Here is a 22,594-nt window from a genome sequence, read left to right on the forward strand (position 1 = left end):
GCAGGAAAAAAATGTAATGAATTTGTTTTTAAGTGGGAACAAAATTAAATACTTTTGTAAAACGCAATTACATATAAAACGAATATTTTCCTATTTCAAATCTACTTCATTCATTTTAATGACCTAATTGGCTCTGCAGTTATTTGAGTTTGACCCCCTATTTAGAAGCACCCCCATAACACAGCCACACAGGTCACCTACCCCTGCCCTACTTCTGTGGTCTGAGGAAGTAAACAACAAAGGCTGTCCAGACCAGCAGTGATTCTTTTCCACTTCCTTCCTCTTCCTGCTCTGAGCAGTAGTCTGCAAAGGTAAGAGCAACAGCTGTAAAAATTCCTATTAACTCTTCAACTCCATGCTTCTTCTTCCTACACAGGGCCTCTCTCACTAGATGCACAGAATGGCAAAATGCCCATATTAAGAGCTGAGGCCTCCCCTTGCTAATGTGGTTCTGTTCATTTTTCAAGGTCATAGGCCTTCAGTTACAGCTGCAAACATTCAGGACAGATCTTCAATCCCAGCCTTGACCCCTGAGGGAGGGAGCAGAGAGCCAGTTCAAGACAGCAGCCAAACCTAACAGAGGCATCTAGTTTGCACAAACATCATGAACAGATCAGTAGCTGCAGGGCGATGCCAAATGCTCTCAAGTTCTCAATTTTAGGAGAAAGGAAAGGAGGCTCTGATCAACTATGTCTGAGTCCAGTCTGCATCCTTAGGACTGATAACAGTTTAGATCAAGTCCCCAATAAATGTTTCCTTTATGTAGAATGTGGCTCTACTCTCTCTAGAGGCAGCAGACATCTCTCCTCAGCTCCCCGTCATTACTAAGGTCCAACCTCTAGTAAAAACGCTGCCTTGTCTTGTAGTTCACTAAGTAATTCCACATGGCTTCTCTTATTTTATTCAACCAGGAAAGTTGAAAGGTAGGTAGGGTTGTTTTTACTATCATTTCCAATTTACAGAAGGGAAAATAGAAGTGAGAACTTAAAAGTGCTTAGTGTGACATATTCAAAGTCAAAGAAAGAGTGCTGGGCCTCATGTTTACTACACTTTTATCCAGTCCACCATAAACTAGAAATATGAACAGGGAGATAACACTAAAAATCATGACACTGTAGCCCTTTATAGAGAAAAACAAGTTACCCAAAACAGATGTTCTGTAACAAAAGCCTTGTTAAATAATTGGGGAATAGAATTCAGGAAACATTAAGATTTTCAAAATATTTTTATATAGAAATTTTTTACAAAGATTTTACAACATAGCAAATCATTATGTCATACTGTAGAAAGATGAAGCAAAGGATTAAACTCCAAGGATAAAGAAAGTGCTCATAGCAACGTATTGCAGTCTCCATGAAAGTGCATATAAACGGTTAAGGCAAAGTACCATCTTGGTACAGACATGTTGCAAACTGACTTTTAAAACAATTTTTTAAAATATATACAAACTTTTTTTTCTTCTATTCTTCTCAAAGGCATTTGAAAGGGATACTTTTATGAATATTCTTGCTGTAGAACAATGTAGAAATAACTTCTGGGTATAAAACAGTAAAAATAAAAATATTCTACCTGAGTGTGTTAAATCAAGTGATTTGTAAAACAAAACCTTCACAAATGTGGGCTTTCTACATGTAACTTGCCAAGCTGAAGGCTTACACCCTCATGTTCTACAACACAGATCACTAATGATGATAACATGAGGTAAATTGGGATTCTTGCCCTTCTGTGTGGCTTTTGGCTTCTAGGTTCTATGACCAAACTATTGACATATTTGAAGTCTGTATGCAGTCATTGTGTGATAAATCTACTTTACAGCTTTGCTTCTACCTGCAGCTTACATGATAACCATGCTGTGAAGTGCTACATATGCTTCATACAATATGTTGCCCCATCTGATAATAAAAATACAAAGGTGCTCTTTAAGCTAAACCATAAACCTTATTAGAGAATTCTAGTTAAGTGTTTTGTTTTTCCACATACATGTAAATACCTTAAGATCAATAGGATCAATAAGGATAATATTAGTTATCAAAATTTAGTCTTCATACTTGAAGAATTTGTTTTTAAAAATAACTAAGATGCAAAAAAATAAATTAGCTAGTCTTGAATAAGAGTGAGTTTTGCAGAAAACTGACATATCTGAATTCTAGTACAGATAAGAATCTGTCAAATGATAACTGAATTCACGTGACTAACCACTCTTTTATGTAAGATTGTATCTACTCATGAGAAATAGGGGAATTCAGTGTTATCATTATAGTCTCCGTATTTAAACTGAGTTTTTCTTTTCCAATTTTTTTTCCATGCCTCAACATAAGGGAAATTAATCAGTTAATTTCTGCTGACTTAGGTTTCCTAAACAGCTTTTAGTCCTCAAGGCACAGCTGTGGTAAAAACAGAGCAAAACACCCAGCCATTTATTGGAATTCTGCAGTACAAAATAAGCACATGTGCTCTATATAATCTAGTAACAGGATAGCAACAGTTAAACTGTCTCAAACAACAGATGTATTTGCTTGATTTTCCTTCCTAACTTCTTTTGCATCAGGACCGCAAGCAAAGAGCTTGTTTCCCAGAGTATTTTGGGCAAATCGGAAATACATAATGTGGCCCATTGCCACAAAGGAGACTGAAATCAATACGAGCAAGCCAAAAGCTTCAGGATTTGGAGCCAGGATGACCATGATGAAATGCAGAAGATCAAGAAGATAGTTCATGGAGTTCTGTACACCATTTATAATGCCTCTTTCAGATTCAATTACATTTTCTTGCAGCAACTGTGTCACAGTTAAATCAAAGGACCAAAGACCTATAATAAAATATTTTTTTAAAGATTAGATTTTAGTTTACAGGCATACATTTCAAATTACAGATAAAAATCTGTTGACATATGCAAAATATACATTTTAGCCTGACTGTCTTTAAGTCATCTTAAATATACCATAGCCTTGCCTTAAGAATTATTTTTCATAAATAAATATTGGGTTATTAGTGGCCTCAATAAATGATTTTTACAGTCATCAGACAAAAAGAAGTCTAATCTACAAACTTCTTAGTTCTGTTTTTCTGTGATTATTCATACTACAAAAACAAAACTTTGAAATCAGAGACATAATAAATCCTATTATAGTATAAGTACTAGTATTTTTTAAGTTTCAAATGACCTAATAAATGGTTATGGTTAAAGTGTAAGGAAACTTTAAACCACTGTTATATTACTGCTAGAGTTCTAAAGCCCAAACAATAAAGCTGTCTTGCCTGGAAATTAATATCTTCAATAAACTAATGAACTGTTTTGTATCACAAGATAAAAACAGTTTCATTTCAAGAGTGAATTCAGAGATAATTCATCAGTACTCTATTAATTATTACTTAAATTTTGCTTTGTAAGAAGTCTTTATGTTTCCTTCCAGGGCTATAAAATCCATTTGTGTGGCAAACTATATAATAAATACATATTGGCTAGAGAAGACCTTTGAAGGATTTTTTTCATCACTTTCACATCTTCTTTTAAAGCCAAAAACATTACCTTTTTAGTGTTGTCCTATGGGAATATTTTCTAAACTACAGTTTTTTTGTTAAGGTTATTGCAATATCAAGACTCTACTAGATGGCAGTATAATTAATATAGCTAATATATTTTATAAATTAAATTACATTTAAAAAGTAATCACTTGAGCTCAGTAATTCAAGACCACCTTCGGCAACATGGCAAAACCCCATCTCTACAAAACATACAAAAATTAGCCGGGTATGGTGGCACATGGCTGTAGTCCCAGCTACTTGGGGGACTGAGGCAGGAGGACTGCTTGATCCCAGGAGGTCGAGGCTGCAGTGAGCTGTGACTGCACCACTGCACTCCAGCCTGGGTAACAGAGCAAGACCCTGATCTCAAAAAAAAAACAAAAAAAACAACAAAAAAAAAAAACAAGTAATATTTAAGATATTCATTTAGAAAAAATTATTTTCAAGCCTGAACCATGTTTTAAGTATATGTATATAATAAAGTAAACAAATACAGGTTTTCAAACTATAAAATAAAATACAAAACACAATAAACATAAAGTATAAATATGTAAAATAAAAATTTCGTAATAGTGGATTTTGCTTAAATTAATATTTAGGGAACATTTCAGATCATTTATTAATGGATTCTCTGAACCTACATTACAAAAAGACACTTTAGTTCATTAATATATAAAAAGAGATTTCTTACCGATTCTAGCAGCAATGACGCCTGCAAACAGCAGACTGACGGAGATTATGGGCACAGATTCAGGACTTGTCTCCGGGACAATATTAGCAGAATTAGACCCATTAGACATGTATATTTCAGTTGTAATTTCAGGTATCTTGGTAGGTGTAATTGACTCTCCTTGAATGAACCTTGATCGGATATCTTCAAAAGGAGAAACGGACAAGTCCAGGGGGCTTCCAGGCATGAATACAGAGATCACACACAAGATCAAACAGGAAAGCTGTGCCAATCCTGAGATCAGACCTGTCCGAACCAAACCACATTTTCGACGTAGCCAAGTAAAAGCTACAGTTCCCATTATTCCAGTTATAGCTGATGCTCCCATCAAAATACTGAGGATGGAACCACTCAGTCCCTGAGTGTAGGCGTACCCTGTGGTGATGCAGTCAAAGCCCAGGACAGTCATATAAAGGAAAGCAAGACCCATGCCAGCCAGAAACACAGGCTGGTTGTAGTAGGAGACCCATCCATCTCGGAAGGTACGGAAGGGCTCAGCCATCTGGGAGGCACAAGTAGGCTCTTGCTCATGTTCAAGCTCATGGATGTTAGAGTCTTTCACACCCATTAGATGAGTTCCCTCCAGGGGTTTTGGCTCAGTATCTGTTAAGAAAAGATACCATTATTTTGTTGGGGAGGACATGTAGAAATAAAAGCCAATTATTAATAGTACTTTTTTTCCATTCCCCTTCCCAATGGGTACCCTTGGTTAGACATTGTAATATGTATTTTCTTTTACTAATAATCTAAGAATTCCAGCCAAGGAATAATTATCAAGTGTCATTTTTATTAAATAAACAAAATACTATTGATCTATCTCTCTTTTTTCTCTCTCTCTCTCTCGCTCTTAGAAATTATACTCCCACCAAAGTAAACAGCAGGAAAACTCACCAGGTAAAATATAAAAATTGTCTAAGAAAACACAGTGTATTGGCCAGGCACGGTGGCTCACACCTGTAATCCCAGCACTTTGGGAGGCCGAGGTGGGCAGATCACGAGGTCAGGAGATCGAGACCATCCCGGCTAACATGGTGAAACCCCGTCTCTACTAAAAATACAAAAAATTAGCCGGGTGTGGTGGTGGGTGCCTGCAATCCCAGCTACTTGGGAGGCTGAGGCAGGAGAATGGCGTGAACCCAGGAGGCAGAGCTTGCAGTGAGCCAAGATCGCGCCACTGCACTCCAGCCTGGGCAACAGAGCGAGACTCTGTCTCAAAAAAACAAAAAACAACCAGCATATTATTTTCTGGGACCCTGCAGAGCTGGATAAAAAGATTCCATTTACCCAGAAGCCCAGCGTCCTCTTCTCCAGTGAAATACCCATCTTTGTGTCCTCACTCCCTTCCACTGTCCTACAAATGACTACATAACTCCCTCCTCACAGAGTCCAAGGGATTCTCTCATTCTCTTTTTTCCCCCACATTTTTTCCCAGTCCTATGACTTAGCTTTGCCCAGCTATCTCTCAAGTAATTGAACCTCTATAACTACTGCTCACATCAAGGAAGAGGGCTAGGGGACCCATTCCAACCCCACCAGATTCAACCCGGAGTTTTTTCCTAGATCCTCAAAAGCCTGCTCTTGCCTCGTCTACCAAAGCGATATATTTAACCTCATCTGGCCCCCACTGGTAATAAAACCTGATACAAATTCAAAATAGTTTTGATCTTCACCAACATTTAAGGTCTGAACATGAGAACAAAAGGAGAGATCATTGTGTTCAGTTTACCTTTGTGTAAATTCAGCTGTTTCAATTCAGTTTCCTCTTCTTTAAGACCAGCTTTCACAGCTAGAGCTGGGGTTTTCTGGTAAACCTTCCAGAGCAGAACGTACTCCACGCACATGGATACCAAGTTCCATCCCGAAATAAAGCCACAGCCGATGACTGGGGAGCCAAATGTCATAATCTGGCCAACAGCCATGGGGGCTAAGATGTTGGTTAACTGGTCAATCCTTCGTATTGTGGCATTCATATCTAGAGAGGCAGGTGAAAGAGGCAGGTAAGTGTGCAAACCCATCAAAGAGAGACTGCCCATTTATACAATACAAAGCTGTAAACCAAGAGTATAGATTCCTAAAATGTGGTTTTCTAAAAGTACATTTGTAAGAAAGACATTTTGCATTTTGTTGGAAAAATATTTGTTGTTTGGGTCAAGTCCCACTAAATTTGCCTCAAAAATGATAATCCCCTTGGAATTGCATAAATCAGTCTAATAGCTTTTTAAAATGAATACAGCAGTGACTCTACATTCATTTTTTTCAACAAATATATCTTAAATGCCTATTATAAGCTAGTCATTATTCTCAACAATTCTTAACACTACAAAGAAGAAAAGTAACATTCTTCCCTGTCTTCACAGAGTTTCTATTCTCACAGGAAAGAAAAGACAATAAATCAACAAGCATATGTGTGTGTGTGTGTACACACACACAAACACTGCATATGTCAGATGTTTATTAAATACTATGGTGAAAAGTAATGAAGCAAAAGGGCAGAGAGTGCTCAGGGGAATGTTCTAAATAAGGCGAGGTCAGAGGACTCGCTGAAAAAAAACAGCATCACACCAACGAGAAGCACTGAAAAGAAACACTAGCTTGGTCACAAGAGAGATTCTGGAGACCTCAAAAAAAGGAGAACGATAAGGGCAATGCCTGAATAAAGCTGATTTAAGAGACTGGTGCCAACCCCAGGGGACACCATTTGTATTTTCAGTGAGTCATACCCTGGAGCACAATGTGAATGCTTCCCATGGCCTTATGGAAAGCAAGGTACTGCCCAAAAAATGGAATTGGAAATAGACAAGTCTTTTGGATATGTTTTGACAAAAAGAACAAAGAAATAGAGTAGCAGAGAAGGAAGTGTGCTAAAGATAGGGATTTTTAAGAAGAGCAAAATTAGAGCAGGATTATGTGCTGCCTGGAATGATACAGTAGATAAGGGATGTAATCTGAATCTACCGCATAACTGAAGGAGTTGTTCTTAGACAGGAACACAATTCATCAATAGTAACAAGAGTAGAGACCACATATATGGCTTCAGGTACAGGTAGGAAGAGAGACGTGATGGTGGAATCACATGGAAGCTTTCTTCTCATTTATTCCATTTTCTCAGCAAAATACAAAGCCAGGTCATTGACGAAAGTGAGGATGGGGGAGGAGGACTTGAACATGTGATGAGAGAGGAGAAACAACTGTGAATGGTCCTCTAGGAAAGTGGAGAAGGAAAGAATCAGAGAAAAAAGTGTGATTATCTGGAAGCATGAAAGGACCAACTCTGTGGCCCTGAACCTCAAGTGAGAATGCTGAGCAAGTTCGTGCATTTTTTTCCAGCCATGCTCTACTGTGGAAAGTTGGATTTAACCAAAGTCTTACCAAACAAAAGTGACAAAACGAGAGGGGGCCAACTGAGCTGAGGGTATATGCCAAGAGATGATCATATAATCATGACTGGCCTTGAATTTTAAGCTGGGTAAGAAAGAGACAAGAGAGAGGTCATGGACAGTGAAAAGGCAGTGGAATGAATGGTTTGTAGGTGCCAACCACATGGATTGTTGAGGCTGTGGTAGTGAAGAAGTTGGTGGAAAGACAGAAGGTGATTTCTCAAGATATGGATGCCTAAGACTGAGATTATGGGAGGAGAGAATTTAGTGGTGATAACAAAGTCTAGAGTTTGACTACGGGAATGTATTCCTGAGTCAGAGTGGAGGACAAAATAAATAAAGAGGAAGTTAAAAAAATGTCCAACACAAAGAAATGATACATGTTTGAGATGATGGAGATGTATCTCCATCTCATCTCATCACAACATCACTATGTACTCCATAATAAGCACAATTATGTGTCAGTATAAAAAATTAATTAAAATAAAATAAAACCAAAAGTTTTAGGACAAAAAGAAAGTGAAGAAAGTGATCTACTTTTTCACTTCCTGTCTCACAGAACAGAGTGAAAATTAGTGAGACAAGTCTTAAGCAATCATTTGGGTCACCTTAACAGAAAAACAATACGTGATGAAGAAGTACATTAACAGAAGATTGTCTTTATTCCTTCTGTAATTCTTCCTGGTCCTCAATTGCTTTCCAATTAGCCCTATGAGTATATATTGCATATATGATAACAGGAGAACTTTGACATATTTCACCTTTCACTTGAGAGGCAAAGGCAGCCTTCATTGATCCTACACTTGACTGCCATCGCAGAGGTTTCACTACCATCTGCCTCCCACTAACTAATAAGTTTCCAACTCATATGCCAACAAAGAAGTGTGGAATTTATCCAAATAACTCAATAATTGGGATCCAAAAAGCAAGTAACTAAAGAAAACATATATTTGAATCTTAAAGTCCCAGAATGACAACAACAAATTATTTTAGTTAAAATTATTTCTTACCCTTTCACTACTTCAGTTTTTAAGAGCTCACGGAGCTTCCCAATGTCACCAATTTCCATCTTTTATATTATACTTAGAAAGTTAATAATATGTAGGTGTCAGTAGAAATGTTGTTTTAAAAAACAGCTTTTATTTTTCTGATGCAGAATGGATAATTAAAAAAAAAAAAAAAAAAAGACTTAGGCCGGGTGCAGTGGCTCACGCCTGTAATCCCAGCACTTTGGGAGGCCGAGGCGGGTGGATCATGAGGTCAGGAGATCAAGACCATCCTGGCTAACACAGTGAAACCCTGTCTCTACTAAAAATACAAAAAAATTAGCCGGGCATGGTGGCGGGCGCCTGTAGTCACAGCTACTCGGGAGGCTGAGGCAGGAGAATGGCATGAACCCAGGAGGCAGAGCTTGCAATGAGTTGAGATTGTGCCACTGCACTCCAGCCTGGGTGACAAAGCGAGACTCCGTCTCAAAAAAAAAAAAAAGACTTAATCATCTTACTGGTAGCAGGCTAGAAAAGAATCAGTCGTATGAATATGCAAATATACGCTCTTTACCAATTTATATTTAGTCTTACATAAGCACACAAATATGTGTTGATTTGATTCCAATTTAACTGTTCTCAGCTACAGCTGTGGCACAGAACATGACATTAAATAACTACTTCTATTATAATGGGTATATTACATCCATAGAAGAAATTTTTTTTTTAATTTCCTAGCAGTTTTGTCTACTTCATATATGAAATCGATTTTTAATCAATACCACACAAACACAAAATTTATCTGCCATACTTGATCAAGCTAACTGGCAGATTATTTTTTAGCATGATGGGCAAGAAAAATCTCAGAAGATACTAATAAAGAGTGATCCTCAAAAGAAATGGAGGAGGAAAAAAAGCAATAGATGGAGTTAAAAAGCCTGGGAAAAGGAAGTAAGATTCAAACGTGGCACAAGAGAATGTTATCGTAGAACACTGTACTAAATCAAGCACCTAGAAAGTACCTAAATTAGTTAACTGGTTAGCAGTATTCATGAGAAAAATAAAACACCTTTTCTGGAACTTTCCGAACTGGATAATGACTGCTGTATTTTGGCCTGATGCCACTGAAATTCTAAAACTTTTTAACCTTGGCAGGGAAAATTCCTCCTTTTCTTTTACCCTCAGTGATACAGCTTCCAGTTTTAAAACAATCTCTAAAATTAAGAAACACTGTGATGAGGAAATGGGAGCAATCAGCATCCAGCTCACAACTTTTACTTTTCATGGGCATACCCCTCCCCTTTCACCCTCTACACATATCACAAACAGGTGAAGCCTTCCTGGCCTAGGCCCCTACCTGGGTTTCTTTGCCACAACCTCAAAAATCAGCCTGCATAAACACAAATCCTTCCTGCCTGGAGTAGGTGGGTCTGTGTATAAGAGACACAACCTCATAGGAACCCAAGGCAGCAGGGGGAGTCCCTTCTAGATGTACTTTCCCCCTTCTTTGTCCCGTTTTTCCTTTATCCTCCTCCTTTTTCTCTGTTCTCCTTTAACTCTGCAATAGCAGAAATGGCACAAAAAATCCACAATTAGATACTTTCTGACCTTCAGAACTAAAGAAGTTTCTGTTTCCTGTTTTGAAACATGCAGAAAGTTTTCCTTCACTAGTCCACCAGCCCACACTGCTGGCTGGATGTGAAAGAGCACCACTTACTAAAAGCTAATGTAGAGTGGACAAGAGTTCAACAAACATCTCACTTCCTTTCCTACTTGAAAAACATCAGAAAGTTAGAAAAAGACTGAATAGCCTAGATTCTTCCACTCTGCAATAATTCATAATATAAAGACAGACAGCTGAGAAACGACCAGTCATATATTTGTTGTTATTCTTGGACATCACTTCATAGAAAAATCCCACAGAGTTATGTGGCATGTTTGCAGTTATATTTATATGATGTGTGTATATATATGTATGTATATATATACACGTATATATATATGTATGTGTGTATATATATGTGTATATATAGTGTGTGTATATATATATATTAGGACAAGTTAAAGATTCTGGCTAACTTTCTTTTTCATATTTCAGACTTTGCAGAGTCAAATGAGTTAGTTAAAATCAGTTAAGTGAAAGAAAATAATTTTATTTTATTTTCATTTTATCTATAGCTGCTGCACAAATCACAGAATAATCATTGTAAAAGTCAACTTTCTTCTCTAAGTATATTCCAACAAATACATGTGTGATCTATTGTCAAAATATATCCTTTTGTACCCTTTGAATTTTAAAACATGGATCTATTTTACATGCTTTAAGTAGTTTGTTAAAAAGAGAAAGTAAACAAAAAAAGACAAAGCCTTATCATCTAGTTCAATGTGACAAAAAAGACATGAAATTATTCCTCATTATAAATGATCACAGGAAGAAAAGTAAATGAGAATCATGATTTTAGCTCCAGAGGGAATTTCCTGTGATACAGATTCACACATGCTAAATTCATCTTACGTACACACCATCCTTTAAATCAATCACTGTGGAATTTCTAAGTCAATAATAATACTGCACCCACAAAGTGATGATTCAGGCAAATTCTTCTTCTAGACCTTCCACAGACTTTGTTCTCCTTCACTCACCCCTCCTTTCTTTTTTTTTTAACCAAATGGTCCAAACAAAGCTGCTTGCTAACCCCAGCACATAATCTTGCCTTCTGTATCCTGGGATATGCCATTTAAGTCATCAAGAATGGTTTACTTGTCTGTCAGGACAGTTGGGCAATGTGTTTGTTATACCCATTTTCTCAGTGATTAGCAGAGTTGACTCAGCTGATCTGACAGGTAGGGAGGTGTACCCTTCCTCCTTTCCCCTGTGTAATTATCAATCCAAATTGTGTCTGTGTGTCATATGAGGGGACGGCAGGCAATAATGAGTGAGGGAGGTTATTCTGAGCCTAAGTAATATTGACAGAATAGGACATGTTGCTTTGTAAGCATTCTTCAGATGTTCTTTGACCACTTGTTTATATTCCCAATGAACAACTAAGATGGTAAACTTCTTAAAAACTATATTCTGTCCTCTATTTCTTTGGTATTTGTAACAGTAATTATATTACATTGTACATAATGTAATAAAATTATAGATTATAACTTTAAGATGGAAGAAATTAACTTCTAGAGTCTCTCCTACAATTGTTTCCATTTGATTTAGAGAAAAATAACATCCATATGACTGATAAGCACCAGCAATAACATTCATAGGTATGACCAGTAAAATCTCATGTCAGATTTGCACTGTTCTAAGTATAAACATTTAGAAAGTTGATTGAATTTTTAAAAAAAAAAAAGAGGAAAGAAGAGTTATTCCATTTGCCAAGTTTGTGTAGGATAAAAGAGAAGTTAGCTATCCTATAAGTTAACTTTGTAACAGTGAGATAAATCAGCACCAAAACTGACAATAAGGTAAGAAAAAAAGTATGCTTTCAATTTATCATTCTTAAAAAATACCCAGAACAAAAATACAAGGCTTACAGCCTCATTTGTCACCACCGATTTAAAGTGAATCCTAACATGCTCATTTCATTGAAAGAGAAAGCCAAATTACTTGCTAGTTTGCTTCTGTCTTCTCCTGCAACAACAACAATCCAATCCCTTTGGATTGTGATTGCAGTAGCAGTACTGGCCAAATTTGCAATATTTGCAATAGTGATGATCAGGATATAGCAGGAAGTCTAAAGAATGACAAGAAAAAAATGAGTTATAATGTCAGTTTACCACACTGTACATATGTCACTAAACAAGGCAGTTTAAAATAGTCTTTGGTGGAATGATAAAAAAAGTATTTTAATTTCATTTATAAGAAATCATTTTATGTTATAGATATGAAACTGAATGAATACCAGTAGTCAAGGGGCATAATGTCCTAACCTGTATCATCTAGATCATCTGTAGTACACATAATACAAAAATTATAATAGTCAGGTGAATACAGTTATAAAATGTTAACACAGTGGTGGTTTTGAACATTTCTCCCACAAATATTGCCTTTGAAAAGAATGTTGAAGGGGAATTGAAAACACCTGTATTTAAGTCAGAGTTCTGACACCTTCTAGTTGCATGACAATGGGCAATCAACTAACGTTCACTTTGTCTTAATTTTTTCAATAAAATGAAGGGAATAGGCTCAAAGATTTCTAAAGTCCTACCTGGCTTTGCAACTCTATAATATCAATCCACATATACACAAGAAGATTCAATATGACACCAAATGCATGGTTTATACCACACCCCATCCCTCTCCTCTTTTCCATCAAGCTCTTATGAAATCACAACATGAAAAGTTATCTGGTTGACATTCCCAAACAGAAGTAACAATTATTATTGGATGAACGCAATTATGACTGACTAATATAGATATGGATAACATTTATTAAATAGCACAAACAAAGTATAGGTCACTAAAAAGCTGAAAACAAACAACTGAATTCTATAGTAAACTCTTAGAAATGCCATTAAAAACCAATAGGACAAAATTTAAATTCAAACAATACTTAATGAGTGCCTGTTGTGGGCAAAACAACAACAAAACAAACTATAGGGGATATTACAGTAGACACAGAAATCAATATTAAAAGGTCACACTGGCAAAAAGAAAAAATAGCTTCGAAGCATTTTCATCCTTTACCACTACCAGATATTCAATTTTCTGCCATCAAGAATCTCATTGAGAACTTACGAGAACCCATCCATGGTACATGGTCAGAAGCTCATGTTTATGTAAGAAAACCATCATCAGGATGATTCCACACAGGATGACTGAAACATTCTGTACCACCAGCGAGGTCTGGGCCACTGTGCAGAGGAAGAGAGAAAGTGTACATTACATCAAAATGTCTCAGTGAGACTGTTCTTATCCACACATAATTGTTCTACTATAATACATTAATATACAGACCTAATTATTACCAGATAAAAAGAAAACCTTTCTGAAGTCAGTCCTGCCTCAACTACTCCCAATACGACCCAGAGGATCACACCAGACCAGTAAATATGCAACCAAAATGATGAAGTACCACAAGTTTCTCTGTTCATTGAAGTCTATCATAATGACTACATTTTCATTTAGTTTATCTTCTTGAAAGTTTGACATAAACGGAGCTGTAGTATGATATAGACATGATCCACATTTCAGCTCTTTGTTGCTTAAGGTAAAACAATAACATGTATGAGGTTAAAGAGGAAGTTATGAAATCTACAACCTCCTACATGGCAGGCTGAATCTGATAATATGGTATACCTAAATAGAAAAGACACACAAAAATTTGCCAAGAATAAAGCAGCAGTGTATTTCTTTGCATACTAATGCTATTTGCCATTGCTACGAAATTCTAAGCTACCCCTTCCATCACAGATGGCAATTCTCTTAACATGAGGCGCCCATATAGATAAAGCGCTGGAGTAAGGACAGATAAAGACACCTGGTAGCCTCTTCTCTGCCACTCAGTAGGCAGATGATCTAGGGCAGGATACCTAACATCTCTTATGCCTGCGTCTAGAAGGTGAGAATGGTAATACCTGCCTTCCTTACTTTATAGGGTCATAATGATGCTCAAATAAAACACTTATGAAAGCAGTTTGGAAAACATGAAGTTCTATATGTAAGGGATAATTACAGCTCTTGTCTTCAAGGATAATGTAGTTCATCCTTGCTTGGAAGGTCATATCAAACACCCAAGAAAAAATAAACTGCTTTCTGAAAGCAGTCTGATATAAAATCCCAACATATAACTCATTCATTCACTCATGCATTCATTCACTGGATAAGGATCAGATGTCAACTAAATAAGGTTCTTAGCTTTTGGGACCCTACAGACCAGAAGAAGAAAAGATATGTGAACAGATCATTATATCTGTGTAAGAGCAGAGGTGGTAACAAAGCCTCATGGGAACACAGAGGAAGAAATGGTAAACTCAGCCCAGAGGTATTAGGAAACATTTTTCATAAAGAGTAATGTATGAGTTGATTATATAGGATAAGTGGGAAATTGTTATCCTACCACACTTTTCTTCATCCAATTCAATATTCTTTCCTAATCTATGATTGCAGTGCTCAACAATCATTAGATTAAAAGTTTCTATGTATAATATTCCTGTGTTCCTATGTATAATGATGCAAAGAAGTAAATTTTTTTCTAGATTACAGAACTTTTTTCTATATGTGTTCTGGTCTACTCATTCTAAAAAGAGAAATATGTTCACCTTGACCATTTTCCTAGTAGCATCAAGTCCTAGAATTTGATAAGCCTGTTGCTCTGTGTCCAGAAGCAGTCATCTCGCACTGAAAGAATGAAACCTCAGTCTTTTGCCAACATCTAAGTCAGGCATGGTCAGGTCTTGGCATTATCAACTGAGCAATTCAAGAAAATTTACCCTGAATGATCATCCATATTTCCCTTATATACTGGAAAATTTAATTGCTCAATTACTTTCTTTCCTGTATAAATTGACATGATTTCAGTACTAATGCTTAGAATAAATATCAATATATTATTATTTCTTCTTTTTCCCTACAAAATTTATAATTCAGCTCTTTGTGATCCAGGCTCAACTATTCTGCCTTGAAGCTATTCTTAGTTTTCAATTCCCTTATACATACTCTTACATGAAACATAGTAACCAAAGAACAGACGTTAAAGCTGTCTCAGGAACATCACACTAAAGGGACTCCAGTACAAGATACAGTTAGGAAGCCTGAGTTAAGCAAACTTTTAATGTTTAACATGGTTCTCAGAGAAGTGCTACAAGGTTAATCATTAACATATGAAATTTATGAACAGCCAAAGATACAAAAAATCTATTAGGTCAATGTCCAGGCATCCCAACTTTGTGTGGGAGCCATGGGAACCTCCATCCAGAGGTGGTGCCATCTAAGCCCTCCTCCCTCAAGTGTGGCATGCAGACATTCCCTGGTTGTTTCTCTCCTAGTTTGTTGTTTCCTTTGCTACAGAGGTAGCTCAGGCATTGGTCCCATGAATATAAGGGCTTAATTATATAACAACACTCACCTTTAAGTCTAGCATTCTTGTCCACCCAGTCACCGATGATGGCTCCCAGGACCAGAACAGACCCTGCCACCACCAGCCCGTAGACTGCTGTCAAAAGGAGGCTGTTTCCATAGAGCTCTACCAGAAACACAGACACTGCAAAGTGCCACATCCGATCTCCCTTAAATGAAAAGAGAAAATGTTTTGATGGAATATTTTTCGTTTCTAGTCTATTGTACTCAGGAAGTTGCTTCCTTATCAAAAGGGCACTTCCTGGCTACATTATGAGACTTTCAAAGTCAGTAATTACTCTTAGATTGAATACTGCTCAGATGTTAAAACGTTCATCCCAGCATAATGGAAAATATTCTTGCCCAATTATTAAGTAAACTTGAAAAGGCATGATATTAATGAACCGCACATTCTCTTTTTCATTCTAGAAACAAAATGCAGTTTCCAGACCCAAGATGGCTTTTTGAGACAAAAACGTGTTCTCCTGTGTGTCAGGTTTCTCCTGGGGCCTGGAATTTGCCTATCTTGATTGCAGAGGCATAAAGTAGTTTGCTATTGAACCAGAAATCAATTACAGTACAGTTCACAAACATTAGTATACCTTAAGCATCAAGAAAAAGCCAGTTTTCCAATTTGTAAAATGATGGGAATGGACCATATGATCTCCAAGGTTTCTTTCATGTCTAATATCCTAAAACCTATGAGATTTCATAAAGTCATAATTCGAAAGTCATAAAACAGCAGAGCGATCGGAAAGAGGAGAGTAGTAACAGCAAATTCTGGCACTGCATAAACAGTGATGTCAGAAATAAACTTAAATGCCTAAGTAAGCAGTTACGTTAACATTTTAATACAGATGAGTTTTGAAAGGGGGAAAAAGCTACTTATTTCTTCACACAAACTCCGGAGAATATAGGGAATTTTGGAGTTCATTACCATGAAATGTGATTTAACAGAAACTTTTAAGTGAATTAGGCAAATTAATGTCTTAAAAAATCTACAGTGGACCTTATTATGAGATTTTAGGCTCCATCCCTGACTTCTGAAATTAACATTAAGGAGGACAACCATGTTCCATCATAACTTATCTCTGGGAATCCCTAGAGGAAACCAAATTCCAGGCCTCATAGATTTGACCCTACAGAAATACTTCTACTCCTAGTTCTTCCCAAAGTCTGTTAACATCTTCATGAAAAAATCCATGTATTAGAAGCAAATACTATCCTGGTATGTCAAATGATTTTAAAAATTTAATGAAGCCAAGATAATAATTTTATACATTCGAAACTTAAATTGATGCATGTTAGCAATCATTTACAAAAAACTTCGTGTAGACCAGTAGTTCTCAACTAGAGATGACTTTGCTTCTCCTACCCCCACCCCACCTCCCCGGGGATCATTTGGCAATGTCTGGAGTAATTTTGAGTTGTCACAACAGCAGGGGGGTGGAGCTGTTACTTAATCTTTAACCTGAAAAGCAAATTTAGATTTGATTAGGATAAAATGGGATAGGGAGAGGGGAGATACTTTATTCTAATCTCCATTCCTCTGAATAGCTCCCAAGGAAAAGACAAAAACACACACATGTCCCAAATGATAGGTTGCCTCTGTCAGCGAGTTTTCTCTTTCTTAACATACAGGTTAAGAAACACTTTTCTAATACTGTTGTTTCTTTCTTTTTTTTTTACTCTTATTGTATTTTTTAATTGTCTTAGAGTCCTCTAAAGCAAGACATCAAGACAAATGCTATTAAAGTTTTGAATCTTGCTTATTCTTGCATGCCATACCACCTCTTTGATGGAAAGAAAGAAATTGCTCACATTACCCCAATTTCCAACGGGCTTAGGCTTTAAGAAGCAACAGACTCTATGTTTACAAAAAGCCTAATATTTGGGTAAAGTCTATGTAAATATTGACCAAGTGCCCATCCTTCCTTATTTCCATTTCTTGCCTTCCCACCAATTCTCACTAAACTTGGATGACCTATTTATGTGTCCATGTACCCCCACTGGACTGAGAGCTGAAGGCAAACCTAATAACTGTCAATGATCATGGTCCTCAATCCACTTAATACTTACTAAGTGGCTACTATGTACCCGACATTTGCAGGCACTAGAGCTTCAGCAGTGCACAAAAGGTTTTCATGCAGCTCACATTCCAGTGAGCACAGACCAAAAGCAAATCTAGCACAGGGCACGTGCTGCTATGAGGAAATATAAAGTAGGATGGAGCTGGTGGCAACAAAGGCCTCCATGAGCAAAGTGAGCCTCTTGGAAACGAGGGCTGGAGAAATGCAGACATATTGGGGTTTACATGGAGAGAGTTTGTAAGATCATGTTATCAGATATAAGCAACTGGCCCCTCTTTTTCACTGTCTTACACTGTCATCTTTTTGTTATTAGATATCTTTTTTAAAGCCCATACTAAATTGTATTATAAGCTCTTTGACAATAGTATCCACTTTTTTTTTTTTTTTTTTTTGAGACAGGGTCTTATTCTGTTGTCCAGGCTGGAGTGTAGTGGTGTGATCACAGCTCACTGCAGCTTCAAACTCCTGGGTTCAAGCAATTCTTCCACCTCAGCCTCTCAGTAGCTGGGACTACAGGTGTGTCTCATGACACCTGGCTAATTTTTAAATTTTTTTTTGCAGAGACAGAGTCTCCCTATGCTGCCCAGGCTGGTCTCAGACTCCTGGGCTCAAGGAATCCTCCTGCCTCAGCCTCCCAAAGTGCTAGGATTACAGGCATGAGCCACTGCACCTAGCCAGGATCCACTTCTTACACTACCTTGTATTTTGATAATATAGAGTAAAATGCATTGATCCATTGGCAGATAGAAATGAAGTCAGAAATAAAAGGCATTCGACCCCACACAAAACTAACCTGAGGCAACCTTCTACTCTAATGCCCCTATGTTCAGTGCATAAGAAATCATGATTTGGCAGGGTGGGATGGGAAATGCATATATATATATAATATATATACACACACACATAATACAGAAACATAAATGTTTTGTTGTAATAAAATCAGGCAGAGTGCCACACAAGAGAAAAAACATAAAAAGTATAATTACCTAGTGTTAGAGACATTCCTCTTTTGCACTCCTTTGCAGTGGAAAGGAGTAAAAATCCACTAAACCTTATATGATTGTAGTTGCTGCTGTTTGTTTAATCCAACTTTCTCATGAGAACTTCCTTTGCTTGACTTACTGTAAAGTTGGGATAAGCATGTGTCACCTTTCTTGTGGGACTTTTAATGAACATGACAAAATATCCTCCTGGAACAACCACGGTGCCACTGGTTTTCTGGCAAATCTGACCTCCTAACCTATTAACCAAAGGTCACATAAACCATAATCAGAATTTGGAAGAGAGGCATCTTCTTCCTCTAAGAGCAAGGCCAGACCACAGGCTGAGAATTTCAGATACTATTTCCATCACATGTTATTAATACTTAATATTTACTGAATTAAACCGGGGGAACAAACTATTGCTTTTTATTTATTAAGGGTTGTTTCACTAGGTTTCTACTTAGCATCATCAGCTGTTGGAATTAAAACAAACTCACACCAATTCCACTTTGTTTACATGTATTTGCAGAGTCATCCCTGTGTAAGCCTCTGGTAAGATAGGAGCTTGCTTTTCTAAAATGTCATCTATAAACTGCTATTTCTTAGAGAACCAATAATGTAGCTTAACAATTTCTCAAAGGCATTGGGTATAGATTTCCTCTTCCAGTGGTTTCCATCCATGTCTTAAGGATGATCCAATAAAAGTTTCCAATTTAAAAGGAAAATAACATTCAAAAAATTTACTCTCAAAATTCTTTCCATTCTTTTTAAATACATATGAGCCATGGACAGAATATAGCCAGATTTATTGCTTTTAAACAATAATTGTTTAATGTTAAAGATTCTAATCATCATTAAACATATATCTAGCACCCTTCTAGTTTATTATTTTTCGGAGAGAATTTTAGGAGCCCAGATCTACAGAAACACTAGGTCTTTTCCAGGACAACCTAGAAAGTCAGAGGGAAAACTGTAAATCCATTGCTGATATTCATTGGATGATTAATTTTAAGATAGCCTCCATTGCCCCAAACTTTATCTAACTATAGATAACATTTTTAAAGACCAGAATTTTTGTCACTCAGATATTTGTTCTGGGGGTCATTTATGTTTCAATTAATCTTAGAATGTTATTATTAGCTTAAGTCAGTCCCTCTACCATTCTATTGTATTCTCATGGTGCTGCACGCTGGAACTAAATTTTAACAAAAAAAGAAAACAAAATATTTTAAAATGTGAAGAAGAGAAGGTATATGAGACATCCATCCATCTTTTGTAGCAGATATGTCTATTTACTAAAGCTACTAACGCAACATACAATTTAAAAGCAAGGCAAATATTCCTTTCCTTGTTAATCTTGTCTGGATAGTTGTCTATCTACATAAACTACGATGATCTGATAATTAAGTTGCATTAACTAACACTCATGGGGAAAGATCTTCGATGTAAATAACGTTTTCATTAAAGCATGAGTACTTGGATGATTTATTTCTTTAACTGCTTGACAAAACTGGAAGTTGGCTTAATACAACTGGCTGGAACGAAAGGAAATAAAAATTGCGCAACTGTGTTGTAAGACTATGCATTCTCACTTACCCAAGTAGAGAGAGAATGACCAAGGTAGAGAAGGAATTTTGCAGAGGTCAGGTAGTCGGCCAAGGATCCTGCAAAGACACCGGCGGGGTGAGAAAAAGCGATGGTAGTCACTTAATGAGCTGAGGGCAGAATGCTTATCCATTTGATCTCATTAGAACACGATTATTAAAAACTACTTTGCAGGACAAACCACGTACATTTTAACAAGTTACCTATGAACCGATGTATTTCGTTCACTTAATACCATTCACTAAATTCAGTTATTGACCTAGTCAATAACTGCCCAACTTCACATTTCACATACAGTGAAGAAACTCTTGTTTCAGCATTCTTTTTTGGGTTGGTTGGTTTGTTTGTTTTGTTTCTTTTTTACACAAGGCAATCCAAACTGCCCAATCTACTCCATCCGTGCCTGTGTGCAAACCCCTTTTCCCACACCCTGAATTTCCTTTCTTCCTTAACGTCCACCAAATGTGAGTCAAAGGATCTTTTTACAAAGCTATGGTTCACAGCAGAGCCACATTCCTCCAGAACTCGTGTAGAGTTGCTTGTCTCCAAAGCCCCACCTGGGTTTCCACCATATGCTTTCGGTCAACGACACTCACCACAGCATCCTCTCTGGCGGTTGTGATCTCCCGCCCTGGTCATGACACTAGGCGACCCCGCTGGCTCTTCTGCGGCTGCTATCGCTGCTGCTGCTCTGGCTGAGGTGCTTGTTAACAGGAGTGCAAGGAACTGGAGATAGCACCTCTAAAAACACAACAGCCTTGGGCAAAAAGACTACAACGACGACTTTGGCAAAGAACAAAAGAAAAGGGGCCCAGGGATTTTCTTTTTTCCTTCTTTCCAAACTTAGCTAACACTGTAGCTGAAGTTGGAAAGGCAAAGCCTTATGGAAGCGGTTTGGGAGGCTCAGCAGGTCGTCCGAGCCTAGCGGACGCCCTGAGCCAGCTCTCTCCGCCGCCGCCGCCGCCGCCGCCGCCGTGGACCGGGCCCAGCTCTTATACCGAGTCGGGGGCGGAGCTCCCTGCGACCTCCGACTGGGGCCGCCCCGTTCCCTTCAGGGCCGCCCGGGCGTCCCCGCGGCGCGAGACGAGCTCCCGTCAACCCTGCGCGCCGGGCCGTCCCCGCGCCCTTGCCCGGAGGAGTCGCCCGCCCCAGGCGCAAGCGTCCAACCGGCCGCAGACACCCTGCGCGGCTTGCGGGGACCTTCGCCTCGACCCGTTCCACTCCCCGGGTTTTCCTGCTCTCCGGGAAGCCGCGAGGGCAACCTCGGGGGGCGGCCGTGGGGCTGGGAAAAGGAGGAAGGCGCGTGGAGCCGGCGGGGCGGCGTAGGGAGATTCTGCGCGAAACTAAGCGTCAGGTGCTGGAAGAAAGCGCTGCGCACCGGCTACCCCGCAGTTCAGGGAAAGGGCGGCCGCCGGACGGTCGCAGTGCAAAGCTCCAGCGCGAGCTTGGTGGGTGGGGATTCCTTTTTTAACGAAAATAATTTTTAATACAGGTATCTAAATAAATATAATTCATGCCACAGAGGCCGCTTTCCTGGCCGTCCCATTCCGGCCCGCCTGCGGCAGAGGATGCCTTTCCTTCCCCGGACTGCATAGCAGGGCTTCCCTCAAAGAACCAGAATCAAAGGGCAGGAAGGGGGAGCAAAGATCAGAGTCCATCCCTCTTGAGAGGAGCAAACGGAGGCTTGCAAAGGTGAAGTCCCGCGGCGAGTTACAGACCTACCCGTATCCCCAAACTGGGGCTTCCAAATCCGTCCTGGAGACAGAATGAGGATGCTGCAGCCCCAGCAAGCCCTTCACCACCATTCCTTCTCCCTCTGTACCCTCTCATCCCGCCCCCACGCGCGCGTCCCTTCCCCACCTAACCTCCAAATGCCCCAGTGACAGGCTTACCAGGAATACCGGTTATCCCAGTTGTGTCCCTGGATCTGTCCCTGTCCAGATAAAGCCATTCGGTGGCCTCCTGGAGGGTGAGGTGAATGACTAAAGAACACCAGACTCTAGCCTTGGTTGACTTCGTTTTAATCCTGCTGTGCCAAACCAACCCCTGGGGCATACCAGCCCCTTTTGCCAGTAGGTTACCTTACCCTTCTTAATCTCACGAAAACCCTGGTAGTGGATCCTACATATTGAAACTCCAACCAGATGCCACACCTTGAGCACAGGCCAGACTGACACCCAGTAGTGAAGGGAGCCACGCATGAGTATGTGCCCTGTATCTGCACTCTCAATCAGAGCCCCA

General features: G+C 38.6%; 1 protein-coding gene across 1 annotated transcript; it reads right to left on the reverse strand.

Annotated features, from left to right (window-relative positions):
* Positions 1-1,206: 1,206 nt before the first annotated feature.
* SLC40A1 (solute carrier family 40 member 1) lies at positions 1,207-21,754 on the reverse strand. The gene is made up of 8 exons (XM_024927958.4): positions 20,950-21,754; positions 20,345-20,412; positions 15,686-15,845; positions 13,357-13,472; positions 12,226-12,352; positions 5,982-6,227; positions 4,217-4,858; positions 1,207-2,809 (listed from the first exon to the last, which is right to left on the reverse strand). Exons 1-8 carry the CDS (start codon positions 20,990-20,992, stop codon positions 2,496-2,498), a joined length of 1,716 nt encoding a protein of 571 aa, XP_024783726.1. The 5' UTR covers positions 20,993-21,754; the 3' UTR covers positions 1,207-2,495.
* Between the last annotated feature and the right edge of the window lie 840 nt (positions 21,755-22,594).

This window comes from Pan paniscus, chromosome 13 (assembly GCF_029289425.2).
Source record: "Pan paniscus chromosome 13, NHGRI_mPanPan1-v2.0_pri, whole genome shotgun sequence".
NCBI classification, from domain to species: Eukaryota; Metazoa; Chordata; class Mammalia; order Primates; family Hominidae; genus Pan; species Pan paniscus.